This window comes from Aegilops tauschii, chromosome 6, assembly GCF_002575655.3.
Source record: "Aegilops tauschii subsp. strangulata cultivar AL8/78 chromosome 6, Aet v6.0, whole genome shotgun sequence".
Classification (NCBI taxonomy): domain Eukaryota; kingdom Viridiplantae; phylum Streptophyta; class Magnoliopsida; order Poales; family Poaceae; genus Aegilops; species Aegilops tauschii.
The window spans coordinates 462,536,202-462,558,851 of record NC_053040.3 but is presented as its reverse complement, the minus strand read 5'-3'; the positions used below and the strand labels follow the sequence as shown (position 1 = coordinate 462,558,851).

General features: G+C 42.9%; 2 protein-coding genes and 1 long non-coding RNA gene across 3 annotated transcripts; 2 read left to right on the top strand and 1 right to left on the bottom strand.

The window, feature by feature from the left end:
- Window positions 1-11,248: 11,248 nt before the first annotated feature.
- Window positions 11,249-17,752, top strand: LOC123494380 (uncharacterized). Its single transcript, XR_006665659.2, has 4 exons — window positions 11,249-11,765; window positions 12,708-12,834; window positions 12,954-13,059; window positions 16,296-17,752. It is a non-coding gene; the product is annotated as an uncharacterized lncRNA (long non-coding RNA).
- On the bottom strand, window positions 13,053-15,994 carry LOC109755756 (L-type lectin-domain containing receptor kinase SIT2-like). The gene has a single exon (XM_020314647.3). It carries the CDS (start codon window positions 15,431-15,433, stop codon window positions 13,385-13,387), a length of 2,049 nt encoding a protein of 682 aa, XP_020170236.2. The 5' UTR covers window positions 15,434-15,994; the 3' UTR covers window positions 13,053-13,384.
- A 198-nt stretch (window positions 17,753-17,950) lies between the features above and the next one.
- On the top strand, window positions 17,951-20,916 carry LOC109755762 (L-type lectin-domain containing receptor kinase SIT2-like). Its single transcript, XM_040392960.2, has one exon. The coding sequence runs from the start codon at window positions 18,615-18,617 to the stop codon at window positions 20,628-20,630; it is 2,016 nt and encodes a 671-aa protein (XP_040248894.1). The 5' UTR covers window positions 17,951-18,614; the 3' UTR covers window positions 20,631-20,916.
- Window positions 20,917-22,650: the final 1,734 nt, after the last annotated feature.

The following is a 22,650-nucleotide window of genomic DNA, read 5'->3' as shown; positions in this document are numbered from 1 at the left end:
GATTCAAGCGCTAGTTTCATTAATACCATTTAGCATGCTTGCTTATCAGTTTGATTGACCTCTATTTCTTGTAAAGTGGTTGTGGCAGGAACCCGAGAATAATTACTGTGGATACTACGTTTGTGAGTCCATCCGCTACACGACCTGTGAGCGGGGCTACTCTGACGAACAATATGAAGTGCGTAAGCAATAATATTCATAATTTTATTTTATTACCATCATTTGTGTTGAGTTTCAGTTATTCATATATATATGTATTGACCCCCTTCTTCAAATTAGATGTTTCGGAAGTGGGATGAACTCCTAGCACCAGATCGTATGCGAGCAATTCAAGAGGAATTGGCGGCATTCTTCCTTGACCACGTGATCGCTGAAGACGGAGAATACCATGTGGACCTTGACTTCGTATATAATTAGGAGATTATATTGTAAGAGATAATTATTGTATATATGTAGCCAGTAGTGTCGGATAGATATACGAGAACTTGTTGTTCGACCAATCTCTCGGAGAAGGAGAGGTGGTCGATATCACTTCTCTCTGTATGCATATGTTCATGACGATCTTCTGTTTCCTTCATTTTCTTACTACCTAGCGTGTCTAGTCCTCTCTATACGTATATAGTACGTAGCGTCGACCAAGCACGGAGATAAGAGAGGACACTTCTCTCTATTAATTAGCTAGCTAACACAATATATGAAACACCTAAATTAACCCCCCAAAACCCCCAACCCACCCCCCTTTAAAAAAAACCCCAGCCCCTGAAATGCTGACGCGTGGATGCCTATTGGTCCCGGTTAGTGCCACCAACCGGGACCAAAGGCCCTCCTGCCTGGGCTCACCGCACCGGCCACGTGGAGGCCCATCTGTCCCTGTTCGTGTAAGAACCGGGACTAAAGGGTTAGGGCATTAGTAACGACCCTTTAGTCCCGGTTCAAAAACCGGGACAAAAGGCCTTTACCAACCGGGACAATAGGCCCTTTTTCTACTAGTGATTCCCAGACCTGGCAACACATTCGTCGATGTTTCAACCAGATTTGAACTAACCCAATAAATTAAATGTAACCCGGATGATTTTTATATAAAGCGACGAACATTCATCATATTTCGCATATTTTTAATTGTATTTGCGAGGACATACAAATGTTTACGGACATTGATTTTAGAATAATTCAAGATGTATAGTTGACATCCGAAGACTAAGCAATCGTACGAGACAATACACCGAGGTTTGTTAACAAGATTCACCAGTATGGTTATATCCCTGGGTTCCTCCCCATTGATACCGGTACAATACTGCACACTGGCTACCCGGGCGTCGCACACACCGTCAAATGATTCCACTGTATGCTTGTTTGTGTGTCCACCCTCATACTCCCTCCGTTTCATAATGTAGTGAATAGTTTTTTCAAAAAGTCAAACGCCACAAACTTTGACCAAGCTTATGGATAAAAACATTTACATCTTGAATGTCAAACATACATCAATAGAATCATTATAAGATATAGTTTTATAATTTATATTTTTGCTATTGCAGATATAAATAGTATTTCCTATAAACTACTAGGTCAAAGTTAGGCGCCGATGAACCAGTGGCCTGTGCAACCCATAATCTACTAACTTTGTGTTATCTACTACAGTAATATTATTGTGATCTCCTGAACCCGAGTATCTAATCTATTCGTCTGCGATATGTGATTGTTTCTGATGTTATGACCACACGAACAACTAGTACAAACTAGCTGAGTGCCCGTGCGAGTTGCCACGGAACATAAATTTGGGTGTCATTCAGCATTGTTATTCACCGCCAACGCTGATCCAACCTTGCTAGTTGCTCACTGTTATCAACGAACCCACGATAAGCCCTCTTGTAGCCTGGACAACCCCTCCTTAATGCGCCCACCTCACAAAATAGTATGATACGTTCTTCTCTATAGAATGTACTCCCTTTGTTACAAATTTCTCTCTAAAATGTACCAAAGTAGCCATGTACCAAAGTAGCCTGATAGACAAGTAAGAAGCAAGTAAGCAAATATTAAAAAAAGAGAACACATACCACATCAAACGAAGCATAACTGCATCTCAACATAACTAAATAAGCATCATATCAAGCAGCCACATCTGATATGTCCATCTTCAATCTATGTTTTCTTCCAACTAAATATCTGCTATGACAAGCTCATATTGCTCTGCATTTTCTGAAACCATATGTCAAAATAACCATGATTGCCCGTGCGTTGCCACGGAATAAAGAGTATGAATACTTTTTCTATTCAGAAATCGACTTTGAAAGAAGATAAACATGTTTCACTCTTCTATGTCTGTAGACCGATATCCACCCTCTTCATCACCTTACTGACATAATGACAATGATCTTCTTAAAATCCCTCCACTTGTTTTGACAAAACCACATGATTTGGAAATGGAATAATAGTCACTTGAACACATACGTTGAATAATACATACGTACTCCCTCCGTCCGGAAATACTTGTCGGGGGAATGGATGTATCTAGTCATATTTTAGTTTTAGATGCATTCATTTTTACACATTTCCACGACAAGTATTTTCGGACAGAGGGGGTACTTTCTAACAGTATCATGCCTTGGCCTCATGCAGACGTCTTCATTCACTCCTTGCTTTCGGAAACCTACTGCCCTCTAACCACAGGCCTGTCTCATATCTAAAGCTCACCATGCATGATAAAATCAAATGAGAAATCAGAAAATGCACAAAAATTTAGAAAAAAAATCAAGGATATCGCAGAAACTATGTAGAATTAAAACAATTAATAAAAAGTAGGTATTTAAAAATTTGAAATTTATCGAATCACATGATTTCTCTAGAATGTTTTTACTTATAAAATATTCTTGTGAATAGCACATAGGCAAAGCGCTGACAACAATTCCTGCAAGCTCTACAACCTTCAGCTCAGATGTACTTATCTCAGTGCAGAAGTATGCAGTCCCAACTTGGCCCTTCCCAAGCTTCCGACTAAGGATATAAATATAATGTTCCCTTAGGTCTGCCGTGTTCAGCCCAATGACAGAGATAGATGTTGGAACAAACCTTCCTTCAGAATCCCATAAATAGTGGACTGTTAAAACTTCTTCAAATGTGAGAGCAATCCTCTTCAAGGTGTTCATCAGCATACCTAGCTTAAAAGAAAATATATTCTCTTCTGCATAGGATTTCACAAATGTACTTAGTTGAGTTTGTGTGTTCTATTCAAAACATAACATCATTTTTTATGGTTTTCTATTTTAACAATGGACACATGAAATACTTGGTGCATGTATATCCATATGAGATCTAACATGTAGTTGTAGTTTCAAAACAAAAATAAGCCATGAATAGTTATGTATAGTCATAGTTACCATGCCCTTTTAAATTACTCACCACCAAGTCCTAAGCAGCAATGGAGTTTCTTCCTTCGAACCAAAGAAGTGGTTTATAATTTGAAAAATAGAACCAGAAAACAATAGTGAAGATAAAACTAAGTTGGAAGAATGTAGATTTTTGTCCTCTTTAGTGAAGTCTGAAGACTAAAGTAGTACTCCCTCCGTAAAGAAATATAAGAGCATATAGATGTACTAATATGCAACACTGCATGAACTATCAGTCACATGTATATCAGCATCATGGTTTCCACTTTCCAGTGTTTTCTTAAATTTATCAATCACGGGTATATCAACATTATGTTTGCCTCCAATATAGTTATAGTGGAACAAACGGAAGTACTCAATTGATAGTGAAGGAACCAAGCCTGCAAGGCATGAAATGTATTCTATTCCCTCCGTCCCAAAATAAATGTCTCAACTTTAACTTAAGTTGAGACACTTATTTTGCTAGAGAGGGAGTATATAATGAATATAAATAAAATAACTACGATGTAGCATTAAGACCTTTGTAGTATTTTCCTTCTTGGGAAAAGGTTATGTGAACACAAGGTACATCTCGTATATACTTACCTGTGCCACTACCTCACTATAAAATGCTACATAAAGACATACGTCTGTCTGCAGTGATTTACTGAACAAAATCTAAAGATACTTAATGTTATTATTTTAAACACATACTTTTTATTTGAAAAACATTAAAATACTCTGTAGAAATTGTTATGATCAAGTGAAGTACACTTCATAACAATTTTATAGAACTAACTTTTTATATAAATTTGAGAGCAACATCTTAAGGCTGGAATTAACAAAAAATGCATGTACTACATCCAGCATCATCTTAAGTAGCAACACACAGATATTAGGTAGATGTGTGTACAGAAAGCTCTCGATTGAGCAGCATTTTAGTACATCATAGTAGCTAATTTTCAGGATATATTGGTCAATGAATAGTCGGAAGAAGTAAACAGATGGTTACCAAAAGTTTCGGCATTGTGGAGCTTACACAGTCTTCCACCTTATCCTGACCTTGGTATTGAATCACTGTTACAGCAAACACAAATATGGATATATCAGATAAAAATCAGAAAACAAGTTGCATTCTCTGCCATAACCATATGCAATACCTCCTGTAGTAGGAGTATTTTCAGTAACTACTCTGATGTACTACTGCTCATAGTTTCAGTAAACAAATAAAATACATGCAGAACTGACACATGGGATACTGAGCAAAACCAAAACATAAAGAGGAAATTATTGCCAGCGAGAAATATGAAGTTAAGTCTGATGTACCGCTACAGCCATACGTGTAACCTCGTCAGTTATCCACCCCATCCGCGAAACTCTCTTCCGATTGTTGCCCCCGTGGCCTATCCATCACAACAAGAAGACTATATGTAGAGAATGGCGAAACAAAATAAACAAGACTATCAAATTTCTGCTACAAAGAACGCAAAACTCCGTCAGTAGTTACAAAACTGAAAAATATAATTTCTCCTACATCTACATATCAGCAATGATGGATTTACTATCTTTTTTGAGAAATAATCAAATTGTCAAATGTATAGAGAAATATTAGAGGTCCATGCCCATACCTTTTCTTTAACCTGAAAAATATGACGGTTAGCAGGGGCACATGAACCTGCACCGTACTTGGCACAAACCATGAAGAAATCACAGTAAGTCGTGAAATAGAAGAACAATATAACTATTATTATTCCGTCTTCATTAGAAGTTATTCGATGAATTTGTATCAACAACAATAGTGCAGGACATAACCAAGAAATCAAGATCGGGCTCGAGTTCTGTATTAGGAACCAGATCAAGAAGAGAACTAAACTAAATTTCAGAGATGAAAAGGAAGAAAAAGAGCTTACTGGGTGGTACTGTGGACTCAGTCGTGGAAGTCCTCAACGGCAAGAAGGAACCCCCAGCCGGCCGTCTCGAGGTCGATGTTGAGTAACACCAGGATTGGCATGGAGCCGTTCACGTGCTCCACGCGCAGGCCCGGGACGAACTCGTCGACACCTCCGCCACTGGTTAACGACGGGTCGGCGTGCCTGGGCGAAGGGAAGAGGCAGATGGGACCTCCGGTGACACCTCCTTCTCAAAGGACGGGCCCGCTTCCCATCTCTCGGCATGGTGTAGGGCGGCAGGGATGTTCGTCGCCTGGATCGGGGGAGATCGTGGGTGTCGTGGAGATGTGCGGGATTTTCTCTTGTTTTTCGTGGGTAGTTCGGGATTGGGAGAGAGGTCTTGTTCTGGAGATGGAGATTGGGTCGGGGAGAAGGTGTTCTGCCCTGTTTTTGCTTCGGTGTGGTGCGCGAGGTTTTCGGTAGATTTTTTTTCGTGCGTGCTATCGTACGAGGGGAGGAAAGGGCTGATCTGTGTTTTTCGGATGTGGATCTCGTACATGGGCCGAGTTGGCGATTTTTAGGCTGATGCGGCCGGGCGCGTGGCCCGCGTGATGGTTTTAGTTCGAAGGGAGGAGGGGATCGAACGAGGTCGAACCATCACCACGTTCGATCCTCCTTTAATAGTAGAGATATATGGGTAGATACATGGTTGGTAGTTGGTACTAGTAGACAGCATAGAATTGGTGAACTGCACACAAGAGCAATGATCTCAGCTTCTCACACCACAAGAGACTCATCAGCATCAGCATTCGCCACCTTGCCCTTGCCCACCAACCGAGGGTAGCGAGCGAGCGTAGCAGGCGGCCTCCATGCAGCGCTCGAACGACGCCTCGCACTTGGCGGCGCACACTTCCAGGTCGTCGTCCGAGTCGTAGTCGAACGAGTCGTCCGCCATGCACGCCTTGTAGAACTCGTCCTCCGAGTCATCCTCGCCATTAAATTGTATCATCACGTCAACTGCCGGCGGTGCCTCCTCGTGGCCCTCCTCCGCCTTCCTCTTGGAGCCGCACCCCGGCTCCTTCCCCGCCTTGGCCTTGAGGGACGCCTGCTCCTGGTCCGCCTCCGCCTCCTCCTTGGCCTTGAGGATCGCCGCTTCCTTCTCCGGCTCCGCCCTGGTGGCCCTGACGAACGCCTCCGCCTGCTCCTCCTCCGCCTGGAACGGGGTGAAGAGAAAACCCTCGTAGCCCATCGCTGGATCTCTCTCGCCGATCTCTCCTCGTGGGTTAGGGTTAGGATTAGTGTTGGGAATTTCTGTCCCCCTCTCTCGCTGGATTTTGTTGTTGTTGTTGAGAAACTCGCTCTCTCGCTGGATATGTATGTCCAGGCGAACCCTAACCAAATCCAGGAGCCCCCTCGCGTCGGACTCGGGTCACGTCTCCGGACCGGCCTCTTCCATCATACTCGTTCATTGGGTTGCTCTAGGCTTGGCTGGGCCCCCAATCCCTATCTCTTCTTTCTTTTCTTTCGACAAGCTTATTGGCAGTATTCTCGAAAGAAAAAAAATCTACTACAAAGCATTTTGCCAGCGGCTCTTTTTCTGGCTGGATTTTGTTATTTCCGAAGGTTTCCATTGAAATACATTACAAAAAAAATATTTTTTGTGGGTTTCAAATAGCTTTCAGGAATTTGGGAAAAAATCCTTGATTTTTAAAATATTTAAAAGCCAAAAACCGGAATTTTAAAAAAATGTGAATTAAAAATGTTTGATATTTATTTTTTCCTGAATTTAAAAAATGTTCATTAGTTTTCAAAAAAATTGTAAATTTTTCTAAGCGTTCATGGATTCAAAACAATCTAGGCTATGAAAGAATGTTCGTGGATTCAAAACAATGTTCCCAAATTTGAAATAATGTTCATGAATTAAGAATACATGTTTTAGAAAAATATTATTTTGAAAAATACGTGTGGATCCAAAAAAATGTTTGAAAATTTAAAAAAATCATTAATTAATTTCAAAGAATATTCATGATTTTAAAATAAAAAGGAAGGAAAATAAAATGAGAAAAATAAAAAAAATAAGAATAAAAGTTGTAAAATCATAAAAGAAATTAGAAAATGAAATTTTCGCTCGAGGGAAGGTTCTCGAATCAAACCTTCCCAAAAATGATGAGAGAAAGAACAATGGGTCGGTCTACGAACGTGTGGGAGGATACCAGGATTGTCCAATAAAAAGGAAAAAACACTACAACTTGCAAACTTAGGTTGTCAGGTGTAAAAAACACCTGGTCTCCACCACTGAGTGCAATAGTTGACTTCGTTCCAGTGCCACCTTCTCGTCCGCACGCTAGGCTTGAGGAGTCGCTTAGGATGGTGCGGTTGATCCATGACGGTGATTCGTCGATACAGTGCTATAAACCATGGATGTGTGCATGATGTTCTAGGATTTTTGTTGATGCAGAGCTCACTCGAGATATGAGCATGAGCTCTGAACCCGAAATGAGGCGGCGAATTCATGTGATGATGGAGCACACTAAGATTGGAGAAGTTCATAAATGCTACGACATGGGTGATCTGGATGGCACAAGGACATCTACGAGGGGCTCTTCAGAGTTCTTTACCAATGTGTTACTTCGTAACCTATTTTTGGACGAGCTAAAAGGAGATTAAGCAGGTAGAGATGGGATGTTAGGGTAGTTTCAAAGTGGGTGTGGTGTCTTGAAGACCAATGTGCGTGGTTCCGTATCTGAGATGGGAGTTCCTGGGTAACTTGGATCTGGTAAAACTTGTAGCCCTGGCGCGTTGCAAGGCATGAACATTAGCAGGTGATCCCTATATCAAAACGGCCACGTGGTGTCTTGAGGTGGTTCATAGTTTGCAGAGATATGATATTCTATCAAGGGTGAAGGATCTGAATGCTCATGATACATGCATTTTGCATCATTATTTCATAAATATAAATTGCTAATCTATTATGAACATCAATGATCTTTGCTACAATTCATTGTTATGTCCATTGCATTTACATATTTCCATCTGGAGGAGACCAAAACACTGATTGCCGAAAAATGGAGAAAACGACACTCCTAGGCTCGAGGAGAAATCCATCGAATATACATTGTTGATAGATGAGGAATAATGAATCGGGAGCCAGAGGGACTCACCTAGGGGAGGCCTAGGGGACCCCCACGACCTAAGGAAGGACCGCATGACAAGGCCATGTGGGGGCCACCAGATCTGCATTATGTTTTACTTTCGAGGTTAGCACCCTTTCATCCTCCACAGACATGCCATTTTTCACGTATTTTTTGAGCCAGTCGCCACCATGAAGCCCTAGTTTCTCTCCAGAAGGGTTTATCGTTCTTATTTGGCACCTTGGGCCGAGGGAATTCGTTGTCATCATCATCATCACCACCACCAACATGAAGGCATCATTGGGAGCATCTTCACCCACACCGTCCCCATCTCCATGTCCATTGTCATCCATATGCAGTTGGTGTAGATCAATCACTGTGATCACTTCCCAATGTTCACTACTCCCTTTGTTCCAAAATATAAGGTGCATAAAGTTCCGTGAAAACCAAAGGTATGTATGTATGACCAAGATTATAGAATGAAATATCAACATCCTCATTCAAAATAAAGAAACACGAAAATACTTTTCATGATGGTTCTAATGATACAAATGTGTATTCTGGATATTAATACTTTTCTTTTCTAAAAACTTGGTCAAACATGCACAAGTTTGATTTTTTTTAAAAACAATACACCTTATATTTTGGAACGTGTTTCTTTGATCAAAGACTTATACTTTTAAAATTGCAATCATTCATATTCATATATGCCATTAATCGTGCTTATGATGATGACTTCTGAGCAGCTACATACATCAATTTAGAGCTACTTTTGTGAAATTAGTTGCGCCCGTATGGTCAGGTTTCTTGCCATGGAACTAACAAACCCGAGTTTAAGTTTTTGAAGCATATGTGTGAGTTGCTCTTGCTTCTGCACGGGTTGAATTGAAGTTTGAGCTAACCAACTCGCACTTATCATGCTTAAGATCAAGACGTATTGATGAGTGGCGCTATAATTTGTGATCTTGTTTCGGTGGAGTCTGTAGTATTTACGTGGTCGAGTTTTTTGAAGCATGTGTTTGATAGCTCTGCTTTGTTGTGAGCATGTAGTCTGGAGCCGGCTGATGGCAGTGGCTCGGGATGTTTTGGATTTCACTAGCTGGCGTAGTGCTATTTTTGGTGGAAAGGATCAAATCTAGTATAAAAGTTCACCATAAGTACAAAACATTTCAAACATAATAAAAATTACATCAAGATTTCAAGACCACCGAATGACCACAACTGTCGACGAAACGCGCTGTTGTTGTCATCCCCCTACTGGAGCCAGCTTGACCTTGTTGATGGTAGCCTGAAAGTTTTCGTGCCCGCCCCCCTAAGGGCTAGCGCCGTGGAGCCACAGTTGTCGTCGTCGAACTCTTGCATAGATCTGAATCACTTGACACCAAATCTCAGCAAATGACGAGAAACCATAACATCATCGCCCCAAGTAGACGACAGGAATCTATACCGAAGCTCCGTCAAGTACATCCAAATGTACAAACTCGATGGGGATCGAAGCCCGTAAGACAAACTCAAAGAAGAAATGCCACAATCCGCCCGAGCGCCGCACCTGCGAGGATTAAAAAACTGTAACCTAACTACTAACCGGAGCAGAGGCACCGGGATTCCCCTCTCCGCTGCCGGCCGCCGGAGTGACATGTAGAGGGGAGGCGAATGCACAGACTCGTCAGTGAAGTCTGGAGGAGAAAATTTGCTATAACCTAAGATAGAAACTACAACATGTTGCTTTGATCTTTCTTTTTTGGGTTAATATTTGTAACAAACTTACGTGGCAGCTTCTTTATTCAAAAAATTGACGAGGCAATTCGTTGCTTTATTTTTATTCTTTTGACGTACAAGAGGGAGAAATCAAGTCATATGGTAGAAAATGAGGCGCATAAAGCTAAGCTCACCCAAGTAAGCCACCTCAAGCCATGCATCCTCGTCGCCCTGGGAAAATGCTATTTGGCGACACCCTCCGGTTTTGTGAAGTTTTCGCCTGTTTATGTTACCCCTAAAAAAAGATTGCTTCTGTTTTCTCGTTCTGTTTTTCTCGCGTTGTATCTAGTTTTTATTTTTACAATTTAAAAGTTATGAAAATGTTATAAAAATTATGATCATTTTCAAACCTGTGAACGTTTTAAATTTTTGAATATTTCAAAAATATCTTGAACATTTTTTCATTCTAGATTTTTTAGTTCATGATTTCTTTTTAGATTCATGATTTTTTTTGTTTTGGTGGATACTTTTTAAATTCATGAATATATTTTTTCAAATCTGAGATATTTCATATTCTTAAATTCAAATCTACAAACAGTTTCAGATGTATATATTTCTAATCTGTAAAAAAGCCCAGAAGTTTATTTTTTTTCCATGAACAGTGGGTGCTGGTTTTTGTCTAAACCACTAACGGGAGCAACTAATTAGAGGGTTTTCCGTAGGGAAACCCAACAGTCACTTTTGGTGGGCTTGGAGTGTATCAAGTGGTGTGTCCAGCCGCCACCTCGTGTCGCGCTGGTACACCTCAAACAAAAAAAACGTGTCGTGCACTGGTGCACCCTTGGGATTTTAGTTTTGTTTTCTGCATGTGTTTTTGGGGTTCTTTTATGGGTTTTGGTGATTTTCCTTTAGTATTTTCTGAAAGCAGGGCTTGTGCTTCTCATAAGAGAAAGCATATTTGTGCTTTCGCGAGAAGCATAACTTGTGCCCTTTTGAAAAGGGAACAACATAACTGTGCTTTTTGAAAGAGAAAAAAATATACTTAGCCTGTGCTTCCACGAGAAGCATATTGTGTTTCTCAAAAACGGAAAAAGCACAATAAATGCTTTTCAAAAAGGGAAAAACATAACTATGCTTATAAAATTTAAATGAAAAAAGCACAATTGTGCTTCCGGCTTCCTGTTTTTTCCTTTATCTTTCTTTTCCCATTTGTTTTCAATTTTGGATTTTTTGTGTGTTTTTTCTATTTTTTTAAAAGGTTCATCGTAACCTATTAATACGGGATTTATTTTTGAAGATCTCAATGCGAAAATCCAATGACGAAGATCTCAATGTGTTTTTTCTTTTCGGATCATGCGGAGCTGTTGGGCCACGGCCCGCTCAACACGCCTGCGGGCGCTGTAGCTCCCATCGGCGGTCGGCGCTCCCGTCGTCCTCCACGTCGCCGTCCTTCCTCCGTCTCTCCAAGCTTGTTTTTGCTTCTTTATATCTGCACTCCGCGACCTCTCGTGCGCCGGAGTGAACTGGGACCAGCTGGAGATAGGGTTGAGGGGGCCGATGGTGGCCGGCGAGCACCGGCGCCGGCAACGGGAGTGATGGAGGAGGCGGAGGGACAGGCGCCGTTGTGGACAGCGCGCGCGCGGCGGAGCGGGCTGGGGCAGGCGCCGCCTGTCTCTCGGGCTCGGGTAAGAACTACCTGGACTGTAGCACAGTCTGTACTACACTGAGATATATTCAGTCCCACATCGCCGATTTAAGTGATTTCCACTGCTGTATAGTACTCCCTCCGTCCGAAAAAGCTTGTTCCTCAAATGGATGTATCTAGCATCAAGTTAGTGCTAAATACATTCATTTAAGAAACAAGTTTGGGACAAGTTTTTTCAGACGGAGGGAGTACAAATCTGCCTCCATACTGGTATCATCACCTAGCAGAAGTGGAAGATACCTGGAATGCTATTGTTCCACAGTAGGGGATCGTTTTCTCCATGCATCGATGCTCCTGATTTTTTAAACTTGGAGTATATGTCCCTCTGCACTAGCATCTGGTGTGATGCAATGGATGACAATCGTAGCTTCTCAGAGAGGATTTGAAACCACACATGATGATTCTCATGGCGCTGTCCGTGAGTTGCATGTCAGACATTTGTTTTGTGATCGACCCAGTGCCTTCTCCAGATATCACAACTGTTTAGGATCCTTTGAATTGCTCTGACCATGTATGTTGCCATCTTGGACCTCTTTGATGATTTTTCAGTTTGAGCCGTCCGTTATTAACTCGCATGCTATTCATAGAGTTACACAAGTACAGTAGAATATTGCAATACTGGTGGATCGCAGAAAACTCTGTTTCACATACCAAGTGTTCTCTGGCCATTTGCTCTATGACTGTGTAAACAACTAAACAACAACCTTACTAATGTCGCTAGGGCATATCATAACTGTCGCAGCCCGCACTGTAGTTTCTCTCTACAATCCCAGCTAGTGCGTAAATGCCTAAATGGGTTGGTTAAATCTGTAGATGATATGTGGCAGCACGACATAGGTTGATTGGCATGCCCTTTTCCGTGTACATGTTTGCTTTTACAAAAGTATATAACCTTTAAATTGATGAAATCCTATGTTTTCAGCCCACATACTTGCACGTGATTGGTGTAACGTTGTGGATAAACCAAAGGCATATGTATGCGTCATCAGAACTTTGTTGTTGGTGAACATATTCTTACACCATCTTCAGGCACCGAGTCGCCAATCAAGGTAATGCTTGTTTTTGTAATTTGGATGTATTGAATTCCTTTCTGGGCCATAGATCAGAACAACCTTTCTTGGGACTCAGAGGATAGATGCCTAAGGATTCGTTTTTTTTTTTTGGACAGGATTGTGCTACAAGTGTGAAGTGATAATTTTACTGTTTTGAGCACTGAAGCTGACAGGATTGAAATTTTGACAACTCAATTTCAATCTGTCTACATATATCACCAGGTAATAGAGGATCCCAAACAAATGCAAGATGTGCACGAGAAACAAATAAATAAATATTCAGATTCACGAAGAATAAGCAATCACAAAACATTTTATGAAGAAACCACATAACTATGACATTTATATATTACAGACTTTATAGCTCTGCGGCTCAGGTGAGCCTCCTATTATAAACTCTTTATTCAGATGGCACTTATCATTCTACCAGACCTATCAATCTTGTTCATGAAGCAACAAATCTAGCTATCGAAGGTAAGAACGTACGTACATGCCTCATCACATGTGCAATATAAGTAAGCACTCTGAGCACCATCAAACATAGTGCTCATCTTCCTCCTGAAATGCTTGACATTGTGCCAACACTCTTTGATGAAGGATATGACATGATGTATGAATCGAACCCTTCATTTTGCATCAAGGCTAGTGCTTGGAAGCTCTGGTGTGCTGGTAGCTGTGGTGGTTCAATATGCCCATCTAGGTATTGGATCACTTGCCGCATGCTAGGCCTTGCACATGCAAATGGGTGTGAGCACAGTAGTCCTAGCTTCAGTGCCAGATGTGCCTCGCTGGCATTGTACTGCCCTTTAAGCCTTATATCTATTGCATCATCTAGTGACCCTTGTTGCACATGCTCAAGCGCCCAATCAACCAACATGACCTGCTCATCTTGTGTGCTCTGCATGATAGGTCTTTGTCCACAAGTGACCTCCAGAATAAATACACCAAAGGCAAATACGTCGGTAAGAGGAGTACCCTTGCCCGTGCGTGCTAGCTCCGGAGCAATGTATCCAATGGTGCCAACGACACGAGTAGTTTCTTGCTCAACACCATGATCATACAACCTTGCTAGACCGAAATCACCCAACCGTGCATTCAACTCATCATCGAGGAGCACATTGCTTGCCTTGATGTCTCGGTGGACGACCACTTTCTCCCACTCCTCGTGGAGATAAATCAATGCAGATGCAATGCCCCTGATGATCCAAATCCTTTGGTCCCAACTTAATGTGGAGTTGTCCACTTCACCATACAAGTACTTATCGAGGCTTCCTTTGGGCATGTACTCATACACTAACAGGAGCTCACCTTGACGCCTGCAATAGCCAAGTAAGTGCACAAGATTTGGATTCTGAAGGCGGCCAATGCTGACAATTTCTGCTATGAATTCCTTCATGCCTTGCCTGGAGTCATGCGACACCCTCTTTACAGCTACCATTAGTTTGGACCTTGACAGCTCTCCTCTGTATACTCTTCCAAATCCTCCGGTCCCTAGGAGGTTTTTGTTGTCAAATCCTTCTGTTGCACGGAACAAATCCTTGTACGAGAAGCGGTGTGGGCCGTATTCGACCTCCCAGTCGTCACGTACTTCTGCATACCTGAAATGCCTCCGCACAAGTAGGGAAACAACGGCAGCCACAGACAGGATGAGTGCTGCCGTTGCTAGTGGTAGAATGATCTCCAATACCCAGAGACGACGTCGACCACCCTTGCTACGAGGACCAAGGGGTAGTTTTGGCAGCATGGTGAGATTGATAGCTGGAGCAGGACTGTTCATGCCAAAACTCCAACCGAGCACATAGTGCTTCGTTATCTTGCCTTCTGCAGATGAGAAGCCGATGTATGCCACATCTGTGAGCACGCTTGAGAGGTTGTAGTTGGCTGATACTATTGGTCTTGTAGGTTTGGCCATGCCGAGAGGAGCCATGGTGGCGTCGATCTGCATCTTCTCTCCATGGTAGTCCACCCAGACCTGCATCACCTCTTGGCTATCGAGACTCAAACTCTGGAAGGTGCCATTCTTGTCATGGTAGAAACCGGCATCATGGGATTGTATGGAGCGGAGACTGTTGATGTCAATACCAACATGGTTGTCATTCATGTCTTGGAGCTCCCAGTTCTGGAAGGTGTCTAGCTCGATTGCGAAGATGTGGTTTGTCTGATTGCCATCATTCTGATTGCTGAGAAGGCCCAAGTACTGCATCCGCATCGCCGTGGACAAATTCTTGCTCGGCGCAATGAACATGGCGATGCCATTGCTGCTCAAGTCCTTGTAGATGGAGACCATGGCGAAGACGAATGAGACGCAGAAGGACTGTACAGCCCCATTGGACAAATTGTGGAAGCGCAGCGGATCAGGGTAGAAGGCACGCCCCATGCTCCTGGACGTGCCATTGGTAAGCATAAGCAACCCGTTGGGTGTGACCGAGGCCGCACCGTCGAGGGTGAGGTTAGTGTTGGAAAAGCCGGAGTAGCTGAACTGGTGCTCATCGGCGGCGACGAAGGGTGGTGCCACGCTGAGGCCAAGAGAGAGTAGTAGCTTGAATAGCAGAAAGGAGAGATGCTTTATGCCAGACATGGTCATGAGCATGGGCATAAGCAGGTGCACGTATGAATGTTTTTATAGTTGGGCAACGCCGGACTTCTTACTCTACTCGCCCATTTATCAGTCGGAGGACTCTCAGCATTGCATATAGTTTTCTCACGAGTCACGACCGGTATGCCTTTCTTTTTGTTAGGTTAGCTCTAGAACAGAGCTTTGATCCAGCTTTATCTGTCTAAGCTAATGTGTGGTGGTTTTGCTTGCGTCACAGACAAAAACATTGATTTAGATTAACTTGAACATCGATGTGCGAGCAACCTTTCTGTAGTCTTCTGTCATGTAAGCTTTGTCAACCAGACAAAAAGTATTACGTTGAAATGAAAGATGGACAAGAACTGAATAGGAAACTTGATGCACATAATTCCATGCGTGGATGCGGTGCATGATCTAAGACGGTGTGTAGTATTCTCTGGCTGTGACTTTTGGTGACTAACTGGGATGATGGGAAACTGGCAGCTCACACTTCTCAGTGCCAAGTCCAGATGATCTCCATCAACATTCCTAATCTTCTGATGTTCGTGTTGAAATTTGTTATGCCGACAGCAATGGCAGAACCGCAGAATATCTCAATCTACTTTTTCTAAGTATTATGTGTAGTAATTAAACTTACATCATCAGACTTAAAAGTAAACAGGTACACCTAAAGATGGACTGTTCGACGCAAAATTTTCTACATTCTACACCCATTTTTTTTTTCTACACCCATTGTTGACTGTTACCTATCGGCGCTTTTCTAAATATACATCTTGAAAATTTGGTATAGCAAATCCTAAAGAACAGTATTGGATCCAGACAAATTTTTCGCATCATCTTGTTAGAAGCTGACAGTTTCTTTGGGTCGATTTTTACTGCACAGAATACTAGAAAAGGTTGATTGAGATCCTCTGCCACGGCATAACAAATTTCAGCACAAACATCAGAAGATTAGGAAAGGTCGATGGAACTCTGAAGCGTGAGCTGCCAATTTCCTGTCATCCCAAGGTAATCGTCAGAAGTCACATTTATCGCATATTGTTCACCCACGCACGAAATTATGCATCAAGTTTATTTTTCAGTTCTTGTCCATCTTTAAAATTCAACGGCATACTTTCAGTTCGGTTGTCCTAGTTTATACATGATAAATGACTATAAAAGTTTGTCCGTATTTTTTTTAAGGCAACTAGTAGTCTAATGCAACACAACAGCTATAGAACGTAGCACAGAAGCAAAGAAAGAGAACAGGAAATGAGCTATACGTAGTGACATCCTCAAGCCTTATACTTAGCACCAACACCATGGACACAACCCGAGAAGCAGGAATAGTGTTGTTGGATTAATTAAAAGGTATCCTGATGTCGTGAAAAACAAAGAGAAAATGTCACCCCCTTACCCAACGATCACTCTTCACCTCACAGGACTAGGAGAATCGCAGCCCTGTCGAAGAGCAGCCCGTTGCCATTGCCGCGTCTGATCGTTTACAGTGCATGATCCAAGACAGTGTGTAGTAATACTCTCGGGTTGTGACTTCTAATTGGTGACTTAACTTGGGATGGTGATGGGAAACTGGCAGCTCACACTTCAGAGTGCCAAGTCCAGACGGTCTCCACCAACCTTCCTAATCTTCTGTTGTTTGTGTTGAAATTTGTTATGCCGTTACAGCAACGGCAGATGATCTTCTAAGTATTATTTGTAATAAATTTGGACCATTCAGACTTAAAAAGTAAACAGGTACTCCCTCCGTTCCAAAGTAGACGACTCAACTTTGTACTAACTTAAAATAGTATAAAGTTGGGTTATCTATTTTAGAATGGAGGGAGTACATCTAAAGATGGACTGTTAGATGCAAATTTTTCAACATTCTACACCCATTGTTGACCGTTACCTATCAGCGCTTTTTTCAAATACGTATTGGAAATTTGCTGTTGAAAATCCTACAGAACAGTATTGCGTCCTGACAAATTTTCCGCACCATCTTGTTAGAATCTGACGGTTTCTTACGGTAGATTTTTACTGCACGGAATACTAGAAAAGGTTGACTGAGATCCTCTGCCATTGATGTAACGGCATAATAAATTTCAGCATGAACAGCAGAAAATTAGGAAGGTTGATGTAACTCTGGAGCGAAGCTGCCAATTTCCTGTCATCCCAAAGTAATAGTAAGAAGTCATATTTAGAGCGCATTGTTCATCCACGCGTGGAATTATGCATCAAGTTTATTTTTGGGTTCTTGTCCATCTTTAAAATTCAACGGTATACTTTCTGTCTGGTTGTCCCAGTTTACATGATATAAAGTGACTATAGAAGTTTGTCCGTAATTTTATAAGGCAAATAGTAATCAAATACTGTACAACACAATGGAAAACAGAGAAAAATATAATGAGCTGTACGTGGTGACATCCCCAAGCCTTATAATTAGCACCCAACACCATGGGGGAACAGCCCGAGAAGCAGGAATGAGTGTTGTTGGATTAGTCAAAAGGCATCCCGATGTGGAGAAAAACGAAGGGAAAAGGCCTGGAAATACCCTTGTCAAGTGATCACTCTTTACCTTGCAGAACTAGGAGAGTCGCAACCGCTGTCGAAGGGCACCCCATCGCCGCCGCTGTTTTCCGTGAGGATCCTGGTGCTGTGTCCGAGAGCCACCCTCCGCCGCAAGCAAGGACCCCGTCGCTGCCATCAGCCGCACGGGCTTCGCTCGGCTTTGTCCTTCAATGATGGCAGAAGGGGAGAGTAGTGGTGGTGGCTAGCGTTTGCGTCGCCTCCTGGGTCGTCATCATGAGAGTGTCATGGGGCCTTGTCTTGCGGCCGTCTTTATGTTTAACTCCGGCACATTAATTTCTATGCTAATACACCAATATTTTTGTCTGTGATGCAAGCAAACTACCACACACCCTTAGCTTAGACATTAGATAGATAGCTCTCTTCTAGGGTTTTTAAAAGATTATGTTCCTCTACAAAAGCATTGATAGATAATGACCACCTTATGCATGTTGAAAAATAGTACATAGAATGGGCGCAGGGTATTGAAAAATAGCAGCATAGACATGGAAGGGAGCTTGATGTAATTATAAAGCACGCTGCTGTGTGTAACCTTAAACGAAGTTGCAGAGTTGCAATGGGCAATGAAACACCTCATGGATCGAGCATACTACTTGTTGAGTAGTTGCAACTTCCAAGCCACAAACAACCTCCGGCGATGACCAATATGAAGCGTGTGTCATTCCTTCCACCCCTCCTCCTTCCCTTTTTTGGCCTTGCCTTCGCAACCTTTGCCGCCGGCGATGACCAGTTCATCTTCTCCGGCTTCACACAATCCAGCCTAGCCCTCGACGGCGGTGCCGTGGTCACACAAGGAGGCCTCCTTGATATGTCCAACGGCACAAACAATATCAAAAGCCATGCTCTTTACCCTACTCCTTTGCGCTTCCGCAATTCATCTGGTGGTAAAGTGCAATCATTCTCGGCCACCATCGTCTTTTGTATCGTCGGCGCATACCCTGGCGTGAGCGCTAATGGCCTGGCCTTCTTCATCGCTCCAAGCAAGAATTTCTCGGATGCACAGCTGACGCAGTACTTTGGGATCCTGAAACCGAACAACAATGACAACCTCTTTGTTATCGAGGTTGACACCTTCCAGAACCCCGACATGCAAGACATCAACGACAACCACATCGGCATCGACATCAACAGCGTTTTGTCCTTGCAATCTCACGAGGCTGGCTTCTATGAGGACTCTAGTGGCGTCTTCAAGAACTTGACGCTGAATGCTCAAATAGAGCTGCAATTGTGGGTGGACTATGAGGAGGAGGAAACAAGGATCAATGTGACCTTGGCTCCACTTCATATGGGAAAACCCTCGAGGCCACTGTTGTCCGCAGCCTATGACCTCTCAGCCGTGCTTACGGACACGGCGTATATTGGTTTCTCATCCACGGCTGAAATTATGAACACCCGTCATTATGTTCTTGGATGGAGCTTTGGCATGAACGGTCAAGCAGCTCCGTCCATTGACATCTCCAAGCTTCCAAAGGTGCCTCGTCTACGACAAAGGGCCCAGTCCAAGCTCTTGGCGATCATCCTCCCCATGGCCACTGCAGCACTGATAATCTCTGTCGGCACCGTTGTCATTCTGATGGTGCGAAGAAGACGAAGGTATAGTGAGGTGCGCGAGGATTGGGAGGGCGAGTTCGGTCCACACCGATTCTCGTACAAGGATTTATTCCAGGCCACACAAGGATTTAAGAGCAAGAACCTAGTTGGAGCAGGAGGGTTCGGGGAGGTTTACAAAGGGGTGCTTCGGTTGTCCAAGAAGGAGATCGCGGTCAAGAAGATGTCCCATGAGTCAAGACAAGGGATGAAGGAGTTCATCGCCGAGGTTGTCAGCATCGGCAAGCTGCGACATCGCAACCTAGTGCAGCTACTTGGTTACTGCAGGCGGAAAGGTGAGCTGATGTTGGTGTACGACTACATGTCAAATGGCAGCCTCGACAAATACATACACTATCAAGAGGACGACAAGCCCACCTTAAATTGGGCTCAGAGGTTTCAGGTCATCAAGGGTATCGCTACCGGCTTGCTCTACCTCCACGAGAAGTGGGAGAAAGTCGTGATCCACCGAGACATCAAGGCAAGCAACGTCCTCCTCGACGATGAGATGAACGGCCGGCTCGGTGACTTCGGCCTTGCCCGGTTATATGATCATGGCGCCGATCCACAGAGCACACACATGGTGGGCACGATGGGGTACCTTGCCCCCGAGCTAGTGCGCACAGGCAAGGCGTCCCCTCGCACCGACGTGTATGCCTTCGGCATGTTTCTTCTCGAAGTTACATGCGGGCAAAAGCCTATGAAGCAAGATGCAGAGGGAAATCAGGTTTTCTTGGTCGACTGGGTCCTGGAGCACTGGAACAACCGGCTGCTTAGCAAGACGGTGGACGCACGGCTCCAGGGCGACTACGGCGTTGACGAAGCGTGCCTCGTGCTGAAGATAGGACTTCTGTGCCTGCACCCCTTTCCTGGTTCAAGGCCAAGCATGCGAGAAGTCACGCAGTACCTCGACGGCGAGACCCCGCTGCCGGAGCTGAAGACGACGCAGCTGAGCGTGGACATGCAGGGGTTGATGCAGGACAGCGGTTTCAGCACATCCGTCATGTCTTACCCCCAGCTGATGTCCAGCTTTGGGGCAGTGTCCGACCTCTCTGGAGGACGATGATATTCATGGTGTTTGTGATTGTTCTCGTCTTGGATGCTCTAGCTTGGCATACGAGTATGATCAATTAGATGCTCACGTATCTCTGCACTTATGCTCATAATTCTTCGCATCTATTTTCCGCTAGAGATGAATTTACTATTGCTTGATGTTTTTGTAGAGGAACTGTCTTATTTTGAGGAATTTGAGAGGAATCCATCCTTATGGAAAATGCATGGGTGGGTGCATGTGATCCTGTTTAAAAAAACATATTTATCAGAAATTGAAGATATTTGTGTGTGTACATTGGGTAATTATGTGAGCAGTATTTGTTTTTTGCGGGTAAATGGTATTAAATTTCCGTGCCCACTTCTACTCATTTATTTTTTGCGGGTAAGTGGTATTAATGTTAGTGGAAAAAATCAAACAAATAGAATATGAAAAGAAAATTGTCTTATGACATTTCTAATGATATTTATTTCGTATTCTAAATTTAGGAAAAAAATCTATAAATTTAGTCAAAGTTTATGAAATTTGACTTTGCAAAAAATCTATACACAATACATTATGAGACGGTGGGAGTACTATTTTACTACATTGTTCTAAAATTACTATAGTTTGTACACTTACTAAAAATGTGAACTTTTTATTATGAGTGTAGACGTTTAGAATAGTGTGTGCATGCACCCGAGTGATGAAATCTTTTAGAGAAATTGTGATCATATGCTTAATAAGGGGATATTATTCCTTAACTTTGTTTATTTTCATGGTAAAATTATTATGGATTTCTATGTCATATTTTCATGCTAATATTTATTATGAATTCCGAAATAAAAATTATTCCGGAATCTTTACATTGTTTGCTGAAATCACTACCAGGTGTGGGTAAGGGGGAAATCATCTTCTCAATCACCATGACGGTCAGCTGACGGAAGTGGCAACTTTGTACATAGTGCGGAATTTTAGAGTGAGGCGTTTCGGTGCTCAGGCTCATCTGCACCCGGTCAGGAACAAAATCAGAACAAATACTAGAAAAATTCAAAAAATTCCAAAAAAAATTGTGGTAGATAATTTGATGTGTGAGGTTCGCTCCAATTTTTAGATCATTTGAACATCTGAGCAGCTCTCAGCAAAAAAAAGACAAATCAGGTCAAAACAGTGCGTGAACAGTAAACATTTTTATAGACCTCGGATTTGTCTTTTTTGACGAGAGTTGTTTAGATGTCCAAATGATTTGAAAATTGGATCGAACCTCAAGCATATCTACCACACACACAAAATTTGGAATTGTTTGAATTTTTCTTTAATTTGTTTTGATTTTTTTCGTCGGGATGGGTGCAGCTGAGCCCGGGCTCAGAAGTGGATTACTGAGAATTCCAGTGCTATATTGAAGGGAAATGTTGAGTGACATCTGAACATACGCCAATTTTTTAGTTAACAGTTATGACACGATAGAAAATAAATTGACGGCGTATGCATATGTCCATCACAGTTGTGAATCTTCACCACATCTGCAGGTGCTCAGTCTCCTTGCTTCCTTTTGCAGATAGATTCATGAGCCTACAACGCACTTGTCCACAATAACCTGTTGGAAATCTCTAGAGTAGGGCTATGTTGTCTCCTGAGTACCCATTAACGTGTACCAGATTACAGATTACCTGGAGCAAGCCACCCCCGTGGCCGCCGCTCCTGCCATGCTTTACACAACCGTAATTGCCACCGTTACCGCCGGCCATGCCACTCATTTTCCTCGCCGTGATCTTCAAACCAAAGCACAAGAAAAGCTGCCTTGCTGCGTTTGCCAGCCTTAAACCCAAGCGTTTGACTTTGCGAAAAGCAAACCTTCACTAGCAAGCACACCATGGAGACGGCGACCCTTTCCTGGCCCTATATAAACTGGTCTTCCTCCGCCGTGCCGTTGCACCAAGAGAGTCAGACCAGATGCGAAATCACAGTTAAGACCATAGGCAAAATCACACGAGAGTGCGACCAGAGGCGAAAGCACAAGAAACCAAAGGTGAAATCCATGGAGGCCACCACCTCG

What these genes read in the sequence shown, in the direction of transcription:
- LOC109755756 (XM_020314647.3), bottom strand. Translation starts at nt 15,433, where the DNA reads ATGCCCATGCTCATGACCATGTCTGGCATAAAGCATCTCTCCTTTCTG.
- LOC109755762 (XM_040392960.2), top strand. Translation starts at nt 18,615, where the DNA reads ATGACCAATATGAAGCGTGTGTCATTCCTTCCACCCCTCCTCCTTCCC.